Source organism: Convolutriloba macropyga, chromosome 13, assembly GCF_964194025.1.
Source record: "Convolutriloba macropyga chromosome 13, txConMacr16.3, whole genome shotgun sequence".
In the NCBI taxonomy this organism is placed as follows: Eukaryota; Metazoa; Xenacoelomorpha; order Acoela; family Convolutidae; genus Convolutriloba; species Convolutriloba macropyga.
The window spans coordinates 15051405-15077472 of record NC_134480.1 but is presented as its reverse complement, the minus strand read 5'-3'; the positions used below and the strand labels follow the sequence as shown (position 1 = coordinate 15077472).

General features: G+C 35.3%; 3 protein-coding genes across 3 annotated transcripts in view; 2 read left to right on the top strand and 1 right to left on the bottom strand.

Annotated features, from left to right (window-relative positions):
* The window catches only part of LOC142352304 (uncharacterized), a 317257-nt gene that overhangs the window by 100293 nt on the left and 190896 nt on the right, over window positions 1-26068 (top strand). The gene's annotated exons all lie outside the window — the stretch shown is intronic.
* The window catches only part of LOC142351517 (uncharacterized), a 225337-nt gene that overhangs the window by 27716 nt on the left and 171553 nt on the right, over window positions 1-26068 (top strand). The gene's annotated exons all lie outside the window — the stretch shown is intronic.
* On the bottom strand, window positions 1506-24216 carry LOC142351858 (uncharacterized). The gene is made up of 5 exons (XM_075404090.1): window positions 23462-24216; window positions 10793-10982; window positions 8763-8859; window positions 2425-2594; window positions 1506-1898 (listed from the first exon to the last, which is right to left on the bottom strand). The coding sequence occupies exons 1-5, from the start codon at window positions 23762-23764 to the stop codon at window positions 1627-1629; spliced, it is 1032 nt and encodes a 343-aa protein (XP_075260205.1). The 5' UTR covers window positions 23765-24216; the 3' UTR covers window positions 1506-1626.

Genomic DNA, 26068 nt, shown 5'->3' with positions numbered 1-26068 from the left:
TTCTTCAGAGACAGCTGCGTTGATTACCAATAAAAAAAATTATCAAAAACGAAGTCCGAGTCATATCCATTTGAAATCTTTTAAGATAAAAGATCTCTTACGTTATCTTAATCAAGATGTTTAAATTAAATTCAAAATATCGTCGAAATAAATAACTTATTTATTCACACTAGCACTGTAGCAAGCTTTCAAGGCTTTATTGCTTGATCAAACAAAAAATGCTTATAAGCAATTGTAAACCTTCAATTCAGAAATTTACTTCCTCTCTAATGATGCTCAAGTATCAGCAAAATTGGAAAAAATTATAAATTGTAAAAATAATTGCTCTATACGCCAAACTGTCTCCAAACAAATATTAGAAAATTGGAATTTTGTTCAAAACTCAAACAATAAATTGGAAACATTCTATAAAATTTTTTACTGTTTTGTTTATGGGAAAACAATGAAAAAAATATAATCCAGAAATTTTTGCAAAAATGCCCTCAAAACTGACAGGAATATGTTGCGTACTTTTGGGTTCTCTAAAAAACTTAAAAATAATAATATTGCTGAATTAGTCTCTTTTTTTTGCGCCCAGGAAAAATTCAATTGAGTACAGACAAATTATGAAAAACGATCGTACTTAATGATAATTTTATTATGATCTTACTCAATATCGAAGTTCGTCTTTCAACATTTTCGACACGTTTAACTACGTTGATGAAAGCTTCTTTTTTCTTTACATTTTTTAAAATGGAATGACCACCCAGAGTGCTAAGGTACTAAAAAAGTTTAAATCCAAGAAGTTTGCAAACATTGTATTTTACACTTGAGTCTTCTATGATTATGTCAAAATGTTGACTGAAAAGTCCATTTTCTTAGTATAGTTTCGACACGTGTTCTAAACTGAACTTACTATGTCCATTACAGTTCAATATTAATTTATTATAGTAGTCAGCCTAAACAACATTATATGTATATTATTTTTAACCAAAATACATTCTTTGATATTATTTTTAGCCTAAACAACAAACTGTTTTCATTCTGTTCTGCCCTGATTTGACATCAATTGTCAGGCAGAGTCAAAACAGTCGGCATGACACCAGATTCATATTCACATCATTCGACATCACACCACAGCCATCTTCACACACAACCACGTCACACCAACGTCATATTCACACCTTACAACATTACTCAACAGTCGTAATTACACCGTACAGCATCACACTAGAGGCATAGTTACACCGGATGGCCTTGAATGTTTCTGCCCCGGACGTTTCTGCCTCGGAGAAAAGGTCCCAGAAGTTGCATGACGTTTATCAAACCCAGTTCATAAACTCAGTAGGCATAGCTGCGGTCATTTAAGATATGTCAAAACTATTTTAATTGTTGCCGCCCTCTTTGTCAACTATGACTAATTATAGCTGAACATCTACGAAATTAATGACTCGTCATTGCAGATTTTTATACCCTCAACTATCAGATTGTCTGTATCCACTTCTCTACGGATCTGTCCGAAAAAATTATCAGTCTGATAACGCTCACTAGTTTTTTCACACAGTTTTTTTTACACAAACAAAAAAGAAAAAATGCTCTCAATTGGGCCACTGACGTGTTATTTTGTATTCTCATGAGCTATCTGAGTTAATACAATTGCAATGGTAGATATCGTGTCACAGTTTGCAATTCCTGACCACTCTTGGCCACCTTTATGTAGCTGTCCATACAGTCCCCATAAAAGGTCACTTTGCTGGACTGCATGTATTTGAAATGCTCCACGACATTTGTGTCTGTTCCCTTGTACAGAAAGGAAATCCAGTTCGGGATTTTGAGATTTGTTCCAGCAAGGTCCAGAGAATGACCTCCCCATCCAGAGGGAACAGAATCTTTGTTGCAAGTTCCACCGTATCCGATGTCTGAAAATCAATTAAGTAATTTTTCAATTCGGCCATCAGGTTCTATTCAGCCTCCTCCCCCCTCCCCCCCCCCCCCCCCCCAAGTGTTTTTATGCCCCCACCTACCGTTTGTTATATAGCACGTTACCATTTAAAAAAAAAGAACGTGTACCTGAGGGCATAACGTAAATGTTGTACACTACTAAGCTGTGTGTGTGTGTGTGTGTGTGTGTGTGTGTGTGTGTGTGTGTGTGTGGGGGGGGGGGGGGGAGGGAGGGAGGGAGGGAGGGAGGGGGAGACAGAATAGATGGGACTTTATCACATTTAGCAAACACGTCATAACATTAACAAACAGTATGTTTCAACGCATCACGTTTTAATCTGGCGAAATAGAAAGCAGTTAAATCGGCGAATCTAATGAAACGCGTGTCTTTAAAAATTGGTGTCAACAAGCACCCAGGTTGAGGTGCACAAGGGGGTTCTTCAAATGTCCAGGAGTGCCAATTTTGCCAGACTTTTGTATACAGTGGTCTATTTTTATACTAACAGCTGAGGGCTGGTTTCTCCCAGGGCGAACTTCCGAAGAAAGTGGCGTACGTGAAATCCTGCATGTCAAGCAGAGTCATGCATTTGTTAATCACCAGTTGGGCTTTAGTCCAGGTGTACTTGGAAAAGGTGAGTTGGGATTGAGATCCCCCGCCCCACCTTGTGTAGGCACTATAAAGGAAAAGGTAGAGAAATTGTTATAGCAAAATACTAGAAGATTTCTGTTCCAACAACGAAAGCTGCGATAACTTTTTTGGTAAATTAATTTTGGCCAATCAAGGTTTTTTACGAAGACATACATGAAAAAAGGCGCTTCATGAAAAACTGAATCGATTTCGACTGTTGAAAAGATACTTTTTAATATTTAAACTATTCTCGAAGAAATTTTTTGAGGTTTACAAAATCGTTTCACTTTTCTCACTTTTTCACGTATCAAATAAGATCACATAATTCAATTTGTACAAAAAATCTGAAATATATGTGATTATTAGAGTTCTCAGTGATTGAAAAAAACCAGACCTCAAAAAGATTACTTCAGAAAGAAGAAATCCAATTATATCAAATCTCAAGGTTCAGTATTTTAAATTTTACTTAGTCAATTCGCTTAAATGGTTTCATGGTTTTTCTCCCAGTCTCATTGCATCCTTTCCAGAAAATAAATAGGAACTTGGAAAGACTCACAAGAAAACCAATAAAAAATATGGAACATTTCATAGCCTGGGTTTCTGTATCAAAACTCTAAAAAATACGGCGAAGTCAATTTTTTCAGAATTTTTATGACCCTGGTCTGAAAAGAAAAGAGTATTTTTTTCTGAAGGATCTCATAGGAAATTAAATAGCACTTGCCAAAAATTTAAAATAGCTCAGCCAATTTCAGATGCTTAACATGATAAGATATTACCTCTGTCTCCAAAAAACAACTAATTACCTTTAAAAATCCTTTTCACTATTTGAAGTATTGAAGTATGACATAGTAAAACGAATGTCAATTAATCACCCTCCTCAATTGAAATATTTAAAAAAACAATGAACAACGAGCTGCAAAACGGTGCAATTCTTCAAAAAACTTGAAAATTGTTTCACCAGACTTCAATTTACGTGCTTTGATTCGTTGATTAAAGGCCGCTACTCTACTCCGAGTAAAAACCACGAAAAAATTATAGGCTAAAGAAGTTTTTCAACAGTACTTGATCTGTTCATTGTGTAGCTATACAGCTCTCAATCTGGCTATAAATGGAGATGGGCGTGACGTATATTTTGGGTCCTCCTGGTTGAACATGTACTTACATAATGTGACTAACTTCGGTCGAATTGCTTGATGACAAGAAGTCAAGAGTGAAAAACAAAATGAAACATCTAATTCCCTACACTGCCCAGGAGTCTAAATCCAACCGGCTGAGACAAAAATTGTGCATAAAAAAGGTGCAAACAATCCCAACAGCAGCTTCAAATTCCATCCGAGAGCAAATAAGGAAGCAGTTTCGTTTCAAAGAATCTGCGAAAATTATAAAATTAGACAAGAAATGATAGATTTAAAAGTAAAGAAATATCAGTTGCTATTTTCCATAACAAGCCCGCAAGTTTTCATCTCGGCCTTAAGGCAAGAGCTTTTCTACAATTAAAACGCAATTTTTGACGGTATGCAGTATTTTCTTTACCAAGATAAAAATCTTTTTGCAAGAGTTAATATAAACATGTTTTTCACTAGAAAAACTCGGTCTATTAGCCTTAAAAAAATTTCAACAATCTCACTCAATTTGTTACCAAAACTTATTGGATTCAACTCAATAGTTATGGGAAAATGTAATAATGCCTACACTTTTGGACCCTATTTTCAATGTTAGCACTCGTTTCTTTCGACGCCACTCATCTGTTTTTTTAATTAAATGTAAGGTTTGAGGAGCATTTTTTAATGACGTGTGATTAATTTTCAAAGAAGTTTTATGACTAAATAACGCTGATACTGCTGACAAAACTGACTGCAACCATCAGAATTAAAATACTCACGTGCACTGTATAAAATGCCTTAAGTCAGCAGTGCCCGAATTCTTTATATACGTATCCAGAAGTTTGACTTCCATCAATTTTCTTTATTTCAAAACAAAAACATTTTGTGTTTTGAGCAAATGTAAAATCAGAGCTTTCACATTATAAGGCTGCTATGCGGTATCCGAACAATTCCAAAGGCCAGTTTTCTGAGTTATCTTTACTGTTAATTCATTTTTTCTCTTATTGATCTTTTCATTCCTTCTTTCAACATCTAACACTCAAAAGCCGAATTCCTATAGAGTGTTAGTAGAGAAATATACACGTTTTATTGCACGTAAAAGCAATATCCCAAAAAACTGAAAAATTGGAAATCTACCAGATAAGTACGGCTGCGAAAAACAGCTTGACTACCGACGAAGTGATTAAGCGAAACGGTGCTGGCATAACAAAGTAAAGAGAAAAAGAACTTTCCTGGAATCCTTGTGGTTGCGTCGCATTTTCGCTCTTTTTCTTCTCTATTGAGTTTTTCATTTCCCCCAATAATAATTATATTTCAAAATTCTAGGTTTCTTTAATTTTCATTTTCAGGTAACATTTACTCAGTTTCCTTTACATGAAAAAATGTTGCACCTCTCAAAATCGTTTGTATTGGACTAGCATATTTTTTTTTCCGACTCCACTTGTGGGGGGAGGAACTATATACTCAAATAGGTTTTTTTCGTTCAGACAATTTTGACCGATTGATATATTCATCGTAGAGAAATGTGAGTGGTAACATTGAAAAGCTCGTCCAGCGTAGAATTCGAAACTAAACAAATTTTTTCGAAATTTGTTTTTTTTTCTCGAGGAGATATCGAGAATTGAAGTTTTGTGTGAACATGGGATATTTGACGTGATTTTGTTCACTTTTAGTAAAATTTTTGTATAATTTAAGATCTTTTTTATTATATTATTATTTCAAAATTACAAAACGAATCAATTTTGAGTTTCTAATAGACGAAAGGCGATAAAAAGACTAGTTCTGGTCCCATAGTCTTATAAGCTGTTTTATAGAACTTTTCAATTTTTTGTTTTCTTGGGTCACCAAGAAACCAGTCAATTTTCATATCTAGGTTTCGTTAGTGACAAAATTGATTTACATTCAAAAAATTCCCATTGAACAACAATCTCGTCTTCAAAGAATTGCTCGTGTTTTTCTTTTTGCTACGACTCTAAGTTTTCGTAATTTTAAGTGAAAATTTGATTTTATTTTTAAGGTTCTACTAAATTTTTGAACTCGTTTGGCATAGTCTTGCTGACTAAAAGTGCAATATCTTTTGCAATGAGCATTAAGTGAACCTATCCAGCATTTTTTTAAATTAACCGATCATATATTTAATTTTGTGAATTTTAATTCATTCTCAGTAATGTAAAGAACCACATTTTTTCTATTTTAGCCGAAATTAATCTGGTTAGCGGTTTAATCTTCTTACTATTTGTTATATGACTTCAATGCCACAAGATTTCAAATTTTAAAAAAAATTTGGATGTTTTCGTATTATTAGCCCCTCTTGAGTTTTTATCACATTATCCTCATTTTGATACCTCCCACTGGCTTAGAAAATATGTTCAATGGATGATTGAGAAAGTTTTCAGCGGAAAACTTATGGTTTAAATGGCTTCGGCACGTTCTTCGCGCCCTTTTCCACTAATTTTTTAATTTTTGCCTGCATTTGGTAGACAATCAAGCCAAAATTGTGGATGAGCGGGGTCGGAACCTCATGTGCGATTGCACATTATCAAGTCGCCTTGTTGAGAATGTACTTAAATAATGTGACTAAATTCGGTCGAATTGCTTGATGACAAGAAGTCAAGAGTGGAAGACAAAATGAAACATCTAATTGCCTACACTGCCCAGAAGTCTAAATCCAACCGGCCGAGACAAAAATTGTGCATAAAAAAGTTGCACACAATCCCAACAGCAGCTTTAAATTTCATCCGAGAGCAAATAAGGAAGCAGTTTCGATTGAAAGAATCTGCAAAACTTATACCCAGGAATGATAGATTTAAAAGTAAGCAAATATCAATTGCCATTTTCCATAACAAGCTCGCAAGTTTTTATCTTGGCGGTATGCAATTTTTGACGGTATGCAGTTTTTTCTTTACCAAAATAAAAAAACTTTTTGCAAGAGACTGTAAACAAGTTTTTCACTAGAAAAACTCGGTCTATCAGCCTTAAAATTTTTTCAACAATCTCACTCGAATTGTTTCCAGAAGAATTTATTGGATTCAACGCAATATTAATGGGAAAATACAATAAAACGCACTTTTTTGCACCCTATTTTCAATGTTAGCACTCGCCACTCATCCGTTTTTTTTTAAAGGTAAGGTTTGCGGTGCATTTTTTAATGACGTGTGATTAACTTTCAAAAAAGTTTTTTGACTAAATAGCGCTGAAACTGCTCACAAAACTGACTGCAACCATCAGCATTAAAATACTCAAGTGCACTATAAAAAATGCCGTAAGTCAGCGGTGCCCGAATTCTTTATATACGTATCCAGAAGTTTGACTTCCATCAATTTTCTTCATTTCAAAACAAAAACATTTTGTGTTTTAAGCAAATGTAAAATCAGAGCTTTAACAATTATAAGGCAGCTATGCGGTATCAGAACGATTCCAAAGACCAGTTTTCTGAGTTATCTTTACTGTTAATTCATTTTTCTCTTATTGATCTTTTCATTCCTTCTTTCAACATCTAACACTCAATAGAGCCGAATTCCTATAGAGCCTAGCAAGGAAATATCCACATTTTTTTGGAAGTAAAAAAGGAGCAATATCCCAAAAAATTGTAAAATCGAAAATCTACAGGGTAAGTACGGCTGCGAAAAACGGCTTGACTACCGACAAAGTATTGATCCAAGTCAAATGTTTATGCGAAACGGCGCTGGCATAACAAAGTAAAGAGAAAAAAAGCTTTCCTGGAATCCTTGTGGTTGGGTCGCATTTTCAATTTTTTTTTCTCTATTGATTTTTTCGTTTTCCCCCAATAATAATTATATTTCAAATTTCTAGGTTTCTTTAATTTTCATTTTCAGGTAACATTTACTCAGTTACCCTTTACATGAAAAAAATGTTGCACTTCTCAAAATATATATAGATACATAAGCTCATATAACATAATATAGACCTATATCATATGCAACCAAGATGTAATCAAATTAAAGCTGAAAAAATGAAGTTTTGCATATTAACTGGAGTTGGTTTTTGTGCACATGGATTCTCCTTAACAAGTTCTCCTCTCCGTTTCTGTAGATTACTAATGAAAGTGAGTGCTTTTAATTATCGTCTTTTTTCAGCCGCTCTTGTAAATGGGATGTAATGTTACTTATCAGATTTAAATGACCAAAAATGATGGCTGCGCTAAAGAGTGACTGTTTAATCGGTAAACCGATTTGATCATTTAAATTGTTCTCATTTTGGCATAAAACTATTGAGTGTATTCAAATCTTCGAATGTAAACAATGCTGCCTTGAATTCATTAGCTACAAACTGCAATTCTGAAAAAAATTGCAACTCTGAAAAACTGCAATTCTGAAAAAACTGCAATTCTAATGTATATAAACCGGTTGATTTATATATTGGCGGAGGACTATTGCAAATTAAATCAGGAATTCAGCTCCGAAAACAATATTAGCGAAAACAAGACCTGTTTTTAACCTGAAAAATTTTTTGTAGGTTTAGGAATTGCAAATAAATTAGACGACTGTATACCTGTCATGAACTATAATTCTTCGATTATAAAAATAAACTGGTTCAATTTAAAACTCGACATAGTTTTTTTTTCTATTTGAATGAAATGTGCCAAATGAAATGCCAAGTGAAATGCGAAGAGTGTTCACTTTTTTCAGGACTCTTTTTCAATACTATGTACATTCTTTTGGTTCTTATTTCCCATTTAGAGGTATTTTTTTTATCGTCAGGGGAAGCTACATCCCGGCTCCTAGTTAAATCAGCACTGAGTCATAATTCTTTTCAAGCCTGGGCAAACTGAAAAGAAGTTCACAGTGACTCGTTGTTTGTCCCTTCCATCTGTAAATATTGTTGCTATTGTTGATTTTGCTAGTGTATTGTTAATACGTATGAGATGGATAAATAAATCTTCTTCTTCTTCTATAATATCTGAAAATTGTATTCTTACTCTGAGCAGTCTATGATCACATCACTTTTTACAATGTTCAGACTGAAAATCAGAGTTAAAAATAGCAAGACACGTTATACATACTGTTAAGTGCTGTATTACAACACATATAGTTAGAATTGGGAGACGTTTAAGTCACTAGAGGGAATAGATCCAAAACAGATGATGATACCTAATATCCAGGTAGTTTTTGGCCAGAGTTGAGCTCATTAGACAGAACACCTGCACTTTGACTCCCCTTATTTTGACGTCATAGTAGCCATCTGTCACTGAAATAAACAACTCTGGAACTGTTACCTTTTCCACGCTGGAATACAAGCGTCTAATTCATGTTTTTACTCAGGATGAGGTGTACAAAATGACGCGAAATCTCTAATCAGACCGTCTTCGATCGCATAACTGCGGCTCGTGTGCTCAAAATATACATTGTCTGGAAAAGTTTTTGAACGCCGTTTAGTCTGGAAAATGGGCTGAAACTTGTCTGACCGGAGGACAGTTCGGTCTGGGTTGGTCTGATCACAGGTGGGTTCGAGCGCACTCAAGTCTACTAATTAGAGGCGAATTGGAGCGCACATTAGCCTCTTCAGGAGTGACTTTCGAGCGCACTATAGTCTCATCAGAGGATGCCTTCGAGCTCACTTTTTCCAATTTTTTCGCTGTTGTGAAATGTCCCTATTGTCCTTATTGCAATATTGGCCCTAAACCCCAAGAATGCAGGAAATAATCAATAGAAAAACAAATAATAATTATCTTATCATATAAAATAGAAGAGATCATCGATAAATCATACCTACTGTTCATTGTCTGATTAATTATCTGATTGACCTATCAACAGCAAGTCATATGTTAAATTCTTCAGTGAACTAAAATAGGGACCGGCCTCAATATAATGATACTGATCTCACAAAGGCTTGTATGATATGTCTGAAATTCTTTTCTCCAAGACTCATTTTAAAAATAATTGCCACCTTTTAAAAATTATCTCAATAACTAATTTTTTAAGTTATTGTATATTTTTTTGAAAATATTTCATCGAAATGCCCCAAAAATACCAGCTGATTTTGCTTTTCTTCTTTTTCAGTTTGCATCGACTTTTACTTTATTGAATTCAGTTGAATGGTGTTAAAGATACCGCTATAATAACCTTCTCAAACTGAGAAATGAATTGAATATGAAAAAAATGTCTCAATTCATACCTCTGAGAATAACGAAGATTGTATGTTAGCCTCTTAAATTCATCCCTAAGTTCATCCCACATTTGGAAATTAACCTCTAATCTTAGGTGAGAATTGAAAGTTTCATTAAAAGTTCGAAATCTTTTCAGTAGGGAGAAAGTCAGAACTGCCATTACTTCTCACGATCAATATTTGCTGAATAAACCGCCTACAAAGTTTTCTTGTTTTTTTCAAGGTATCTTTTAGTAAGAATTTCTTTCTATAGGTGTGTCAAATAGTAGACTAACTTCTGGAAAACTTAACTATTGTCTCAATCACTTTCGTAATTTTTTAGCAATGATGCTACTGATTCCACGTTACTAGTGATAATAGTGATTCTACTTTTGATTTTCACATCGATCTCTATATTGAGTTATGCAAATTCAATGTTCGTTTACAGTCCAGCACCTTAATTTCTCAAATTGATTTTTTTCTCTTCAAGTTAAAAAAAAGGATGGCTCTCTACAGCAATTCATATTATAGAAAATGTCTATTTATAGCGTATGTCAGATGCTACTTTTCGATGCATAGAGTTATCAAAAAAATTCGAAACTAGAACGATATACGCATCGAAAATTTACGGGTCGAAAAAACTACCGATGAATTTCTTCATAACTTCAATGATATAGTTATTAATTCAGATCACTTAAGTTTATTGAATCCTTTCATCTGTAAAATTACCTTTGTGTTGGCCCAGCTCGAGCTAAAGTCTTTTGGGAAAATTTTGGGTCCAGCAAAAGTCTTTTATGAAAAATTTGAGTTGAGCTAAAGTCCAGCATGTCTTAAAGTCGAGCTAAAGTCTTTTCATAGCTCTAATGAGTCGAGTATGGTCTTTTCATAGCGCATTTTGACCGAGCATTGTCTTTTCATAAGTCGAGGTCTAGACCTGGGGGTTGTAACGTCATACGCATTTTTAATTGCAAATGTCATTAAATATCATTGAATTCAATAATTCAAATTGTCTCATAAAAGTATCAACTTAACTAACATGTGCTGTCCAGAGTCTTCAGATCTTGGCACGTGACTGTTGGGGCATTTGGCGCATTCTGTCTGAAAAACCATCGTCTGGATGCACCCGCTGGCTCACTCGGATGTCCAGCGCAATCGTTCTCATTTGTAGCATTCTCAGCATATGCAATGTTAGCGTCATCGTACATAAGACATTCACGGCTGTGGCTCTGTAAAAGCTATGAATTAATCATATATAAAACAAGGGGAAGAGTCGAAGTATCAACGCTAAAAAAGTGCAAAATTATGCAAGATTGGCGATTGTCGTACGCGAGTGATATTGCGTACTTGATCTTGAGTCGCGAGTTGTGTTTACGTTCTATCTCCTACTTGCGCGGCGAGTGCGCTTTACACAATTTCCAAATGAATTCGCTTGGCGAATCGCGTAAGAACTAATGTTTACTTTACTCGGAATTACAAGACAGTTAGTGAAGAATAAATTAAATTGGGCAACTGTACGCGAGAAGCAAAATAAAGAGAATGAAAGAATAACTCAACTGTTATTCCAGAAGTCAAATAAAATATGAACAATATTTTCCCGTTGTGGGAAAATGGTAGTAACAGACATGCATGTGAAGTAATAATGATTTATACACATGCCCCTCAGGAATGGGTACACTGATTAAATTAAGTACATCGTATGATAAGTTTACTGCACTAAAAATTAAAAATTCAAAATTAAAATTCCCGCTTTCAAAATTAAAATTGCATGAAATAAAATTTTTAATAACAATATGAATAATAATAATACTTATTCACCGGTTAAATAGTATCAACAATATATTTACTGGTTATCATAGCTAGTCATAATTAATAAAATATCAGTTTTTACATATCCGCTTCATCAATAATCAGTTCGTTAGAAGTGCTATGATCAGCAGGCCGAATACGGGGGTCCGTCGGAGACACCTGTCCTATGATAGGCGAAGGAAAGTCGTTGCGAATCGGTTCAACTTGCGTAGCAGTGTCCACAATGGTTTGTATCACTGAGGGTTGAATCGATTCTATATCACCCACTCGACGCTTCCTACGGGGTGGAGCAAAGTTCGGGGGACACGAATTTGTGGAATCACCCGAAGAGTCGTCTTTATCGTAACCATAATATTTGGGGCTTTTTCGGGTTCGTTTAGTGGATCGTGGTAGAGTATCGGCGAAAGATGTTGTTGGAGCAGGATGAGGTGGTTCAATTGTTTCTTGCTGCGTGTTTGTAGGCGGAAGTGCAATAATCACTTCTTCCGTTATAATTGGCTGATCGGGAGCAGCCTCTGGAATTCCGGGTAGTACTTGCGGGGCGAAATTATCCGGAACTTTTGGCATACGTACTCGCATTGCGCGAGCAATGTTCGATTTGTTCGAGGATATGCCGCTACCAGTCTCCCGTTTTCGATGTTTCATCTTCCGGTCTCCTTTCTGGATGCGGGTACACTCTTTAGTATGGCTGAGTATCTTGGCTTCCGTTGTCTTTTCATGCGTGCGGGGTCCTCTGCGGTTGATGTACTCCGTCAATTTTGTCTTTCTTTCCTCACGAGTGCCAAATTTCGCAATATCACTATTGCGGACAGTGACTTCTACCTTACCCGGCTCGCGAATGACCGAAGTGTATTGGTCGGTCTTTTGGACGACCGATCCTGGTGCCAACACCTCATACAATCCGTCCAGGTTCTTCTTGGATCGCTTGTGGAGGTGCTTCTTTCTGGCAATATTGAGTTGAACCGCGTGTTCTTTCAGTGGGAGTGGGCGGTGTGCATGCGTGGTGCGAAGGAAGCGTGATTCGTTATCTGTGGCTTGCCGTTCGCGATTAGTAGCATCCTTAGTCGCCTTGCACATATTGCGCTCAACTTCATCATCACTCCGGATGTTTCCTAAATGTTCTTCCGGCAGCAATTCGTTGGGGTTACAGTTTCTTCATCTAAATAATGATTCAAAATTTTTTCATAACTGAGGTCAGATGATTTAGGTTGAGTACTTATATTACTAAGTGGTGTATTGGCCATACGCCCGAAGTGAGATTCGAATGGCGAAAGCTTAGTTGTTTTATGTTTGCATATGCGAAGCTGGTATATAATTGATTTTAATGCTGCTTTAATGGTGAACGTATTTAGTTCTTTGTGTGCGTCTTTAATACATGCCAAGCGTTGTCTAATTGTACCAATTAATCGTTCTACTAAACCTATTGCACGATGATCATTTGCCGGAGCTGGTATTAATTTTATATTGTTTTTTGTACAAAAATTTTTTACTTGGTTACCTATAAGACAACGGGCTTGATCTATTCTTAATGAACAAGGAACTCCATGAATTTGTATATAATTATCCAAAAATTTTATGACATTCGAGGCATTTGCATTCTCAACTAATTCTGCAGAAGGATATTTTGAAAATCTATCGATGCATGTTAAAATATATATTTCATGTTCTTTTTCGTTATTAATGGGCCCTGCAAAGTCTATTTGTATTTCTTGGTTGGGTACTATACATGGTGTATGTGGTTTAAATTGTTTTGCGGGAATAACAGATTTTAAATTTTTACCGATAGCAGTGCAAGATTTGCACTCTATTGCTTTGACTAGCAAATCGCGATTCATGTATGGCCACCAGCAGTGCTGGGCCATACATATCATCCCCCAGCTACCCGGGTGACTAGCATGGAGGTCGTCAATGAGGGCCTCTTTGAGTGCATTGGGGATTGCCACCTTCTCGTCCATGCAGACGCACCCGCCTGTCACGTGAAGGTCCCGCCAATAACTGTGAAGATATGGGTTGAGGGCCTTCAGTCTTTCTTCGTCCCCCCGAATTATGCAGTCTCGCACTTCTTTTAAGACTGCATCCTTACTGGTCAGTGACGCGATGAGGCCTTTGCTAAAAACTTTCCCCACCACTCGTTCGAATGACATTACTTGTGGGCTATCCGTTAGCGGGGTACTTAGTTTGGAGTGCGATGAAGATCTGCGAGGCGTGCTCGTTGTCGCATTGTCAGTGAATGACACGCGGGGCGAAGCTCTAGTAGGTCGAGTTGAGAGGGATTTTCCCTTGAGAGAAGATGCTTGTTGGCTCATTGTTATTGAGGTTGTTGATTTTTCAATTAAATTGATTGACGAAAAGGAAGGCAACTGAGTTTCAGATTGAGTTTGGGCAAAAAGCACTTGATTTTTGTTTACCAATTGGGCACGTGAGTTATTTAAAGTATTTGAGTGTGGCTTACTAAAAAAGGTAGGAATTTGAGGCTGATTTTTGATTGACAAGTGAGAATGACTTAAAGGATTGAATTTGGATGTATTTTGGTGAGCGAGTGACGCTTTTCTTGTATTTACTAGTCTTTGAGACTCAATTTGTACTGGAGTAGTTGTAAATGGTAGACTATGTGACGCATATTTGGAATGATTTGGGTATTTAGTAACTCGCGTTGCAAAAGAGTCATCTAAGGAATGCATTTTAGTCTTTTGAGTAATTGGTAAAGGATTATGCCAGGCGGGTGTTAATGTGTTAAAAGACTTGCGTACTCGCGATGCGAGATTAGGGGTGATATCTTTTAAATTAGAAGTGTTAACTATTGGAGGGGAATATGTGTTAGCGAGTACGAAATTGTGTTGACGCAAATGTACTCGCTGATCATGTACACTAATACAATTAATACCATTTGTGGAAGGGATAAATATATGTGGCATTTGATCCGCGAATGAATTATTTTTATGAGCTAAATGTACTACTGGAGCGTGTGTGCTATACATATGTTGAGATTTGAAAGGGATAATATTATAGTTGTGTTTTTGCGACGCGAGATTTGAATTATTATTTGTTAAGCGAACATGCTGAGCGGGATTCATGTCTAAATTGACAGTTTGTTTGGATGAGGATTTTAGACTATTAATTCGCGGATCGAAATTTGATTTAGCATTTGTTAAGCGTACCCGCTGAGCGGGTTTTATATCTGGAGTAGAAGATTGTTTTGAATAGTATTTTGAACTAGTGTTTCGCAAAGCGAGTGAATTAGAAATGTCAGATTGGGGATTTTGAGATTCATAATCTATGTTTAAAACTTGTTCTGTAATGTTGGTGGAATTTTTATGTTCTCTATCATTATCAATATAAAATTTATGAAGTGAATTAGCTGTGAGATTGTGTTTTTGTTGAAGTAATTGGGCATCAGCATGTATACTCGATAATGTTGCAACTAGAAATTCTTCGTCATATTTGGAAACACTTTTTGCTGGTTGATATGGGTTACGGGATATGTAATCATTTAGGCCCATTTTTGCGCCGGGCAAATGCTCTATTGAAAATTGATAAGGTAATAGACGGTCAACCCACCGTGCTAACCTACTATTATAACTTTTATTTGATCGATGCTCTTTTAAAATGGAAAGTAATGCGCGGTGGTCAGTTATAACAGTAAATTCTTTTCCATATAAATAGTTTTTAAAATATTCTATCGACCACACTACCCCAAGGAGTTCTAATTCGTTAATACTATAACGTTCTTCACTGCTGTTTAAACATCGGGATGCAAAAGAAATCGGTTTCCAACCATCAACTGTTAGTTGTTCTAGTGCTGCTCCCAAACCAGAACGTGAAGCATCACATTTGATTCGCGTTTCAAATTGGGGGGTTATAATGCATGTTTTCGGTATCATTTGCTATGCGAGTTTTAATTGCATTAAAATGTAATGTGTGAGTGTCAGTCCAGACAAATTTAGTGGATTTACGAAGTAGAGGTCTGAAAGGATGGCAGAGTTGAGCTAAATTGGGAATAAATTTGCTAATATAGTGGACTGAGCCGAGAAATGAGCGTAATTTTTTGAGTGTATTAGGAGGTTGTAATGATATAATGGATGATGTTTTGGATTCGAGTGGCGAGATTCTAGATTGAGTTATATTATATCCTAACCATGAAATTTGTTGTTTTGCAAAATGGCATTTCGGAAGATTGATACGGAGGTTGTCTGCATCTAACTTTCGAAGACAATCCAGTACGAGTTGGAAGTGATCATCTTCTGAACCTTTACTAACAATTAAAATATCATCTAAGAAACAAAATGTGTTTTTAAGTCCAATCAGGGTGTAGTCCATTGCCTTCTGAAACTCGGCAGGCATGTCAGTAAGACCGTAGAATCCTGTTTTGAATCGGTATGTGCCTGTCATGTCACCACTGATAATATTGAAATTACAATGATTAGCAGTTTCAGGGTGTAAATTTAGTTGGCTGTAAGCATATTTAAGATCAATAGTAGAGAAATGTATTTGCTCCGCGGGTTCTGTTTTGTAGTTTGTAATTATTTGTGATATCGAATCTATGAGTGTTTCAATATTTGGCATTTGATATTTGTTCTTATGTATTGCTTTGTTAAGAGTTTTAGAATCGAGTGCTAGTTTTATGGTTTGATCTCGTTTGACTGTGATTACAATTGGTGAAATAAAATATTGATCAGAACAGTTATTCAATTTTTCTATATGTCCTTCTGCAAGAAGTTTTTTAATTTCAGTATTTACTCGTTCTTGCAAGTTGATGGGTACTTTTCTACCCTTTTGATGTTTTGGCTGGAAATGACGGTGGAATTTGGATTTTACAATATGTATTTTTGAGCGACCAGTACGTGTTATAAGTTGAGGGAATTGTTGTGCGATGCGTGTTTTGAATGGACATTGTGATGTGATAGTGTTGACCATACTACCTTCCGGTTTTGGAGTTTGATTTACTGAAATTCCAAGAGCGCCAAATAGATCTCTTCCCACTAGTGGTTTTAGTCCATCACGAACTAAAACAAATTCAGCTTCTTCAAGTCGCCATCCATTGCTCGCAATTGGTGCCTGTATCATACCTATCACGTTTATAGGTTCATTGGAAAATGTTTTGAGTTCCTGGGGAGGCGCTATAATCAACCATCGAGCAAGGGGAGAATTTTCCACGATTTCCGAAGCAAGGGACTCAGGCAAAATACTGCATACACTCTCGGAGTCGATGAGAAGTCCAACATGGTTGTTACCAATTTGTAGGGTAGTGTTCTTTGGTTCAATCTGAATTGCGGTACTTGCAATGCTGGCGACCATATTGTCATCTGAGCTGTCGTAATCTGATTCGCATTGCGGGTTATAGTTTATATTTTGTATGGCGTTTACTGTTTGGTCAGTTGTAGTTTCTTCAACAGAGTTAACATTAGAGCGATTGGGTTTGTTTGGTAATGATTTTGGTTTTCTGCATACTCGAGAAAAATGGTTTTGAAGGCCACAATTATTGCAAGTCTTGCCTCTCGCAATGCATTTAACTCTATGGTTAGTTGACCAGGTTAGGCCACAGTTCCTGCATAGTTGGTTTGGTGATCGAGTAAAGCTTGAGGTATTTGGTCTCTGATTTGGTGGTCGAAATGTTCGTTGAGGGATTATTGCATTAACTTGCGGAGCAGATTGCGAGTTTGTAATTTGTAGCTGGTTTCTTTGGCCTAATTCCATATTTATGGCCAAACGTAATGCTTGGGCTGGTTCTAATGTTTCTCGCAGCAATTCCCGTTGAATTTCGGGATCTAACATATTTGCAATAAATAAGTCTCTAATGAGAGTGTCTTCCTGGCTTCCGAGCTCGCAATTTTCAGAAAGTTCTTTCAATTTCCCGAAGAAATGTTCGATAGACTCTCCTCTTGTCTGTTTCGTGGTGAGAAGAACATATCTGTCGAATGTAATGTTGCGTTGACGAATAAATGCTGTTTCCATGATTGTCCAAAGTTCTGCTGTTGAGAGACTGTCCATCTTGAGGTGTGGGTTTTGACTACAGACAATTCGTCGTCCTTCAGTGCCCAAACTGAGGTATAGCATTGACACAGTTTTTCGATCGGCTTGCGCCCATGGCTTGTCTCCGCACATTATTCCTATCTCCAGTTGTCTCTGACATCGGTTTTCCCAATTCATTTTTGATTGGGCGTTTCTCGCCAATCTTTCTCGCTCCGATTGTGCCGATGATTCTGTTATCGTAACCTCATAGATCGGTTCAAGTGGTAGTTGTACTGTTTCGGGTTTGGGTTCCAACAAAGTGTCTATTATGATATTTTCCTTTGCAAGAAGCGCTAACTTGGCCTGCATCTGCCACTTTTCCCATTTCAGTGGCGGGTCTACACTAGGTTTATCCCAAAATGGCTCAATGCCAAGTGGAGTTTGTTTTTGAGCTGCTGACTGCGCCATGTCGTACGCGAGTGATATTGCGTACTTGATCTTGAGTCGCGAGTTGTGTTTACGTTCTATCTCCTACTTGCGCGGCGAGTGCGCTTTACACAATTTCCAAATGAATTCGCTTGGCGAATCGCGTAAGAACTAATGTTTACTTTACTCGGAATTACAAGACAGTTAGTGAAGAATAAATTAAATTGGGCAACTGTACGCGAGAAGCAAAATAAAGAGAATGAAAGAATAACTCAACTGTTATTCCAGAAGTCAAATAAAATATGAACAATATTTTCCCGTTGTGGGAAAATGGTAGTAACAGACATGCATGTGAAGTAATAATGATTTATACACATGCCCCTCAGGAATGGGTACACTGATTAAATTAAGTACATCGTATGATAAGTTTACTGCACTAAATTATGATGTACGACAGCGATGAATGCGGTGAAAGCGTGGATCTTGCATAATTTCGCGTTAAATTTAGCGTAGATCTTAAATAAGTTTGCGTTAAATTTAGCGTAGATCTTAAATAAGTTTGCGTTGAATTTAGCGTAGATCTTAAATAAGTTTGCGTTGAATTTAGCGTAGATCTTAAATAAGTTTGCGTTGAATTTAGCGTAGATCTTAAATAAGTTTGCGTTGAATTTAGCGTAGATCTTAAATAAGTTTGCGTTGAATTTAGCGTAGATTTTACATAATTTTGCGTTGAATATAGCGTTGGTCATACATAAATTTGCGTTAAATTTAGCGTTGTTTCAACATAACTTATAGAGAATGTGGTCAGTGATTGTTTTAGCGTACGGTGGCACAGTGGTAGAAGGAAGAGGCAATAACAGGAAGGAGGTCAGTGGTTCGAGTCTCACAAACTTAGCTTTCTGCGTCACATTTTTGTAAAATCTACGGTAACATCAACGCAACATTATGTAAGATTTGCGCTTAGAAACGCACAATTTAACGCATTCAGCGCAAAATTATGTAGGAGAATTGTCTGACTTGTCGACGCTAGTTAATGCATATCTTACATAATTTTGGCAAAATTCCTCGACCTGGCTGGAAGTCTGAATTCTGAATGGTATAAAAATATATAAAAAACAGAAAAGATAATTCTTTCTCTATAAAAAATTTTTAAAATGTGCAAACTGAACTATCTTTTTCATAAGACCAAAGACCCGCACTGAACAGTCTCAATTTAGAGCTCTGTTTTGAAAATACGATCAACAAAATATATTAATAAATCCATTTTTTAGTTTATCAATTCTATATTCCCAAAGTGTGAGTTTAAATCAACATAAATTTCGTTACTCATGAAAAAAACATAACCACACCAAAGTGATGCAGCAAAATTTTGCTAGTTCAAAAATAGGTTATACGTCTCAGGCTCAAAAAAGACTATTAAAAATGTTTCGTTCTAGGTTTTCTCATCCAACAGAACATCAATAATAGCAATATCGATAATGCACAGTTTAATAACTTTGAGTTTTATGTGTTATAAACAGAATTAACGAATCAAATTGAAACAATAAAACTCTTTATTAAAAGTTTCAAAACACACAGAACAAAATTTCTTTTTGTAAGATTAGAAAGCAGCTACTTTGTTCAAATTGTGAGATGAGTAGAGATTACAACGACTTCCAAAATGGCCGAGACCAGATCGACAAATAACTGCTTCAATCCTAAAATCAACAAAACAGATGGAAGTGATTGATTCTTAGGGCCCCAATCGATGAGTAGCTAAGGCAAAAATAATTCTGGTTGGACGAAGTATAATAAAACGAAAGAAGAAAGAGTAATAACCCCTTGAGATAGATGCGCGGCAATTGACGATGGAACCGATCAAACTCACTTCTATGAATGACAGCTATAGTTTTATGGTCAATTTAACGTATGGGAAACTAAACTTTGTGAAAACAAAATAAGTGTGAAATTTCTCCAAAAAATGTGCATTTGTTGGTCTTTTTTGGTTTCAGAAAAACGAGATTAGCAAAAACCTTCGATTTTCCATTAGTAGTTAATGTTTTACAACATTTTTCTGTCAGAAACAGTTATACATAGTTTTAAAGTTATTAAAAAATACATTTGAATAGGTTTCTGTGCGGATAATATGGGATAAATTGGGTCAATCCTCTGTTTGAGAAGCATTGAGGAGATTATAAAATATCACATTTTTATTGTTATACAAGCTAATGTACTTTGAGATAATAGATTTTTCTAACCTAAAATGAAAAAAATGTTAATAATTTTTTTGAAAACCCTTCGTCAATTGATTCATTTTTTCTTCAAGAACCTTCAGATGGTACTACATCTACATCTCTCTATAAAATCAATCGGCCAAAGATGACTACACAAAAAATATAGATAAGCATCAAGTTCAAACCCCCCATTTCACGGAAGGCCAAAACAAAAACAAACCATCATTTACTTTCTCCTTTCCAGTCGAATAAGAGTCTAATAAAAAAATCCTGACCGACAACAAACACTCCGGAAAACTTCAGCAAAAAGCTAGAATTTTCTTTGCTTTTTCTTAACGAATGTTTTTACTGTCGGTTTTCAGACATCATCTAGAAAATTCAGTTTTTTCAGCAGGCGCATCTGATTCTTTGAGACTGTCAGAATTATAGAATTCGGAAATCTGTATAATATAAAAACAGATAGTTTTGGGTAAAAACATTCTTTCCAAAGAACAAACTTTTTTACAAAATCTGACCGAAAATACATTAGAGAAATAAACAATCTTTACGACCTCTTCGAATTAAGAATTTGATATGCATTTTTACTAACATTTCAAAAAATTAAATTAACTCGATTTCTGCGACGTTGATACTGCGGAACTGTTCAAAAATTGAGTACAAAGTGTAGAGTTTCATGTAAACATGAGTTGTATATAAAAAAAGTTTTAGCCTAAGATATGTCAGACCTGAAACCTTTGAAAAAAATTTCATAAGTTTTTCAATACCCGGTTGAATTGTAATTCACAAAAGATGCAACGTTAATTGAACCGCAATCAGACCTATAAACATTTTTTTCTGATGGTCAACAATTTTAGTATCAGTAAAGTTATTTTCACTGGTCATCTTGTCATCTTTGTTGTTCCGACCCAATTTAGTGGGGGAAAAACTGTATGCTTAAATGTGTAGAACTTCAAATAAATAAGATTTTTTGGGTTCCGTCTTTCTCGAGGTTACAGATGTTTAAAAATTTGCAAACGTTGGTTTGTCTTCCTGTTGTGTCCCCATTTTTCGTACTTTTGATCAATTTTTGATAATTTTTTTTTCTAAAAATGGAATAAAGTTGTTAACAATACTATCTTTGGTTTTACGCTTACAGACAGAACACAGTTGATGAATTGTTTGAGCCGACACTTTTCGGCTAAAGGCTGTTAAAATTTTAAAAATTGTTTATTTCGTTTTTTTTATTTTTCTTTCAAAATGGCATCTGATGTGATTCTTCAGCCCACTTTCTCGAAATTGACTGGTAGTGAAGACGTAAAAACTAAAGACACAATCTTTTTTACTATGAAAAGAGCAATTTGTGCCTCCGATTCTGAAGAATGTCTTCTCAAACAAATAAATTGGCGGCCTTCGGCTACGTTAAACCGATATTAATAAAATAAGCAAAACTTTTATTTGATATATCAACATTTTTGTTTGCCAAACTATTACATATCGGTTTGAAATAGTTACATTTTTTTTATCAGCCGGGCAGCAATAGCAAGGGCAGTTTTGGTCTCATCGCTGATTTTTGCAATGAAAAAGGATCTGTTTTGGCGCAGTCATTTCTAAAACCTTTCTGCAATTTTCCTCAGTCAGGTTTGTATTACTTTGAACATTAAATTAAATGGAGATCCCATTTTTGTTCCAATGAGGCCAAATGAATAAATATTGTGTTTTGCGAGAAAAGCTCCGATTAAATGTTTTCTTAAATTTTTAGACAGTTCTTTGAGTTTTGCTAGCGTTTTTGTTAATTTCGTAGAGCTGCCACTGATTCTAAATAATGAATAAGTCTAATTAATTTTCTAATAAGGAAAAGATTTGTAAATTAGTGAAACTATTTAATGCTTTCAATTGCTAGAAAATAACTGTTCTTTGAAAAAAAATCATTATACATTTTACAATTGATTTTGACATATTGCATTTTTGTCAAATTAATTATTTCTCTAAGAATTGGAAAATTATGTTATTGAAAGGACAGGCAGACATAGCAGGGCCATTTTTTGTTTATTTACGGATTTTTGCAAGGCGCTGACCATTTTTTCAAAAGTTATGCATTTTTTTTATGTCAATAACACACGCAAATGAGTTCAAACCCACTCTGAAATCGAAAATCGCAAGTCAAATTTACGTGAAGAGAGGGGCAAATGAACATATACTATCATTTCAGTAATAAACTATAAGTCCTTTAGTTCGACACTGAGTTCCTAAGAAATTGATCTCAAATTTTGAGTTCTGCCTGTCTTCGTTGTTATTTTGTAGTCTTGCGACTTATTCTGACTAATGACAGGTGCAGTTTGCTTTCCCAAAAAATAAAAATTAATCTGTTTAGCTTTTGTCTTTCGAAAATTTTCATTTGTTGTCTTTTGAAAAAAATTTTGAAGAAAAACACAGCTTTTTAGCTTTGCCTTTTTTTGTCTTGATTGTGACAGCGCATTCTCAGCAAAAACCTATTTGCATCTTCAAGTGAATTTATTTGTGGTCTTCATTGCGGGTTTATCTTTGAAATAATAGTTTTCTGGCTTTGATACAAATAGTTTTCCTAACTTAATTTTGACTTCTAGTTACTTTCCCATTGTTAGTTTTTTTGCTGCGATTTAACATTATCATATTAACAACTAGTCGCTTACCACAACATTGTCATTGAGAGAAAGTGCAGTTGAAATATTTTTGATGAATAGATTTTGATTTTAACTGCTTCGACACCATTTTATTGCACATTTTGATTGACTTTCTGATTTCTGCTTGTAAATGTTCTTACTGTTGACGCATGATATTGTGGATAATGAAAAGTCCTACTGGCTTCTTACGGATTTATAAATAAAATTTTTAAATATTTTTTGTTCGACTTCAATCTAGGTATTGACTTCAATTTTCTTTAAATTATTGGTCTGTTTTTGTTCAAAAAATAGACAGACACCAAGTTTCGGTCGTAATTTATACTTAATGTTTTTCGTTGATTTTGTTGCTGGTCGTGTCTTTGTGTCACTAATGGTAGGTATCATAGGTCGTCCAATGAGGCACTGTTTTATTTGCTTAGTGGTTTGAGTTTAAAGCGTTTTAAATGGTTACAATTATTTTCTAACATCTGGATTTTCGAAAGTTTTCTATCTCTTCCTCATTTGGAAGACAATTAGGTAAAAAAAGCGTGGTTGAGCGGGTTCGGAACATTATGTGCAAATGCACATTACCGAGACTCTTATTATCTTTCACGATTGTCAGCCCGAGATTATAACCAACAATTCTCTTTTTCTAATTAGATCGCCTTGCATTAAAACCGAAGATTTATTTACACAATACGAGAATGCGTTGCAATGTTGAGTTCCCATGCACGCAACAAGACAGCTCTTTTCACTCGTCGATGAAACTTCCCTCAATGGGTCTCCAATACTTTTCAGACACACACATTCAGTATAGAATTCAGAGAAATCAATGTCCAAGCTGTGAGTGAAGTCACATAACATTGAAGCAATGGCGATAATGTTCAAATATGCTAATTTGGCTGACATTTTGAAACTGGAGTTTTTTTGATAAACTTTTAATATTCGGTCTGCAGACCAAGAATGTTTAGAACAATTGTTACCATTACAGAGCATTTGGAAAAATTTCAGTGCGATAATACGTTTCAATATTGTTCAGCAATAATGGCACAAACTAGGCTCAAAATATTTTTTACCAATAATGGCTCGTAGAATTTCAGGAAGAATTTTTCAGTATTTGATGTCAAAGTTACAGTTTTCCGGTACAGTATTTGCATGGCTATGAAGGGAATATACAAATCGAGAACGCAGCAGTTCAATTGTAAAAATTGTAGTTAAGACAAAAGCGTTCAAGTTACTGGTAGAACTGACGACAGCTGCTTTTGCCACAATTTACATAACGGGTTCAAAATTAATTCTCCCATAATAATAGCTATTTGAGAATTAATTTGCGACCAGCTAATTTCCAGCCATTTTTTCATAACTAGCTAGCTGTTTTCAACTCCGCCAATCACGATGAATTAATAATCTGATAACTGTAAAAATACGGGATTCCTGGCAATTCAAAAAAAAATTTTAATTCTGGAAACAAATCGTTCAGTCAAAGATACAATTAAAATGTATGTAATATGTATAAAATAAATATGCCCCGGATATATTTATGTATCTTATGTAATTATTACAGTAGGTGAAATGCGCAAAAACGTATACTAAATTCTCTGACTTCGAAAAGATATGTATTCAGTGAATGTAAGCGGTTTGTGACAGTATTATCTGGTCAACATTGAGCAATAAAATATAGTTAGGCGAGCTTCCTTTTTTGCTTCTCAAGATTTGTTTTCACATGAATTATTTAGTCCTTCCTCAGACATGATTTCTTTGCCTAGCTATAGCCGGCAGAGAATTCGAATAATTATCGTACATTCTAACGTACCAAAACAATCAAATTTATAGTTATAAAAATACTGAAAATAGTACGTTAAAATTCAATTATAGGTTGAAGATTGAAAACATACCCGGCAGATTGCCGGAAAATAGCCGCCGTTGATTCCAATAAGCATGACTGGGATTGAAATAACAGAAGATATTGAAAAAAAAGATTTTCGTACAAAAACATTTTTTTTTCAGTCCGATTTATTTTGATGGCATTTCGTAGTTGAACATACTTCTGTTTCTTAGAGAGAGGCTACAGGGGCTACTATCAATAACAATCAGCATTAGAGAGAGGTAACTAATACTTATAGGACCGACGTTCAAATAGCGGGCATCTAAAATTGGGCTTTATGGGTTTATCCCGTTTCTATTTCTGACTTCAATTTTTTATACTGACTGTTCATTTTGAATTGCTTTGCTGAGCAACTGATGTTCAAAATCACTTTTAGCAGAATGAGAGAAGAGAGAAACTAGCCTAGAGAAGTCAAAAAGATTTCACGCAAAATGTTGAAAAGGCGGCAAAATGAGGTAAAGCGAAACATTTTTTTATTCGACGAAGTAAAAAAAAAAGGAGCGCTATAATAGCCGGCTGAGAAGATGAGGGCGGCTATTAAAAATAAAACTCACAATATTTATAGAAATTTTGTCTTAATAACTTAGAGTTAGAGTTTTTCCAAAAAGTGACCTTGTAAAATACTAAGAGGTAGAAAAATCAGTCCACAAAGGTACCTGTCTCTCTGAGTGTTTGAATAATTCTTTCCAAAGAGTAATAGTTTATATTCAAAAACAATTGGGTGTTCCAACTATTTATTTGACTCATTACACTAAATACTCAGCACGATTGCTTTTTTTCCGCACACGTATTAAGAGCAAGAAGAGTGCGATGAAGTCTGACACGCTCAAACGCTGGTATATACGTCGGTAGTTTTCGAACTCGAGTGTGCGTAAACTCGCAACAAGTCTATTGACTCTAATTCTTTGATCTCCTCGCCGACTCTCATCTATTCCTTTGAGTGGATTAGTTGCCAATTTACGCAATGCAAGTGTCATAAAATTATCATCAAGAGTGTATCGAATTTAGCTTCGATTTATTCACATTTTGTCTGCTGTCCACTTTCGCTGATTTCAGCAAATGTGGTTTTCAAAACGTAATTCTATTTAAACAGAAGTTTCACAATTCTCTTGTCTTTTTTGTATGATATCAATTTTTTTCACAATTTTTACCCGTATCACATCACTTCGTGTAAATCATGGGTTAATACGTTTGTATTACCACTTCACATGGCAACACTGTGCTGCTTAGAAGCGAGTCTCGACAAAATAAAATTTCGGGATATTTTCCAAAGCATACCGTAAGAGGAAAGAAAAACCATTACATGGGTAGATAACCAATTAAAAAAGGAAACTGCAAAGAAAGAATAAGATGAATAGAATAGATGCGAGTAAAAATGAAACAATTCTACCAGAAAATAATTCAGCACAGATATT

Coding starts and splice junctions, on each gene's coding strand:
- LOC142351858 (XM_075404090.1), bottom strand. CDS start 23,764: ATGCTCTGTAATGGTAACAATTGTTCTAAACATTCTTGGTCTGCAGAC. Junction 10,983..23,461: donor GCAACGCATTCTCGTATTGT/GTAAATAAATCT, acceptor TAGCTTTTACAG/AGCCACAGCCGTGAATGTCT. Junction 8,860..10,792: donor GAAGACTCTGGACAGCACAT/GTTAGTTAAGTT, acceptor TGTTTATTTCAG/TGACAGATGGCTACTATGAC.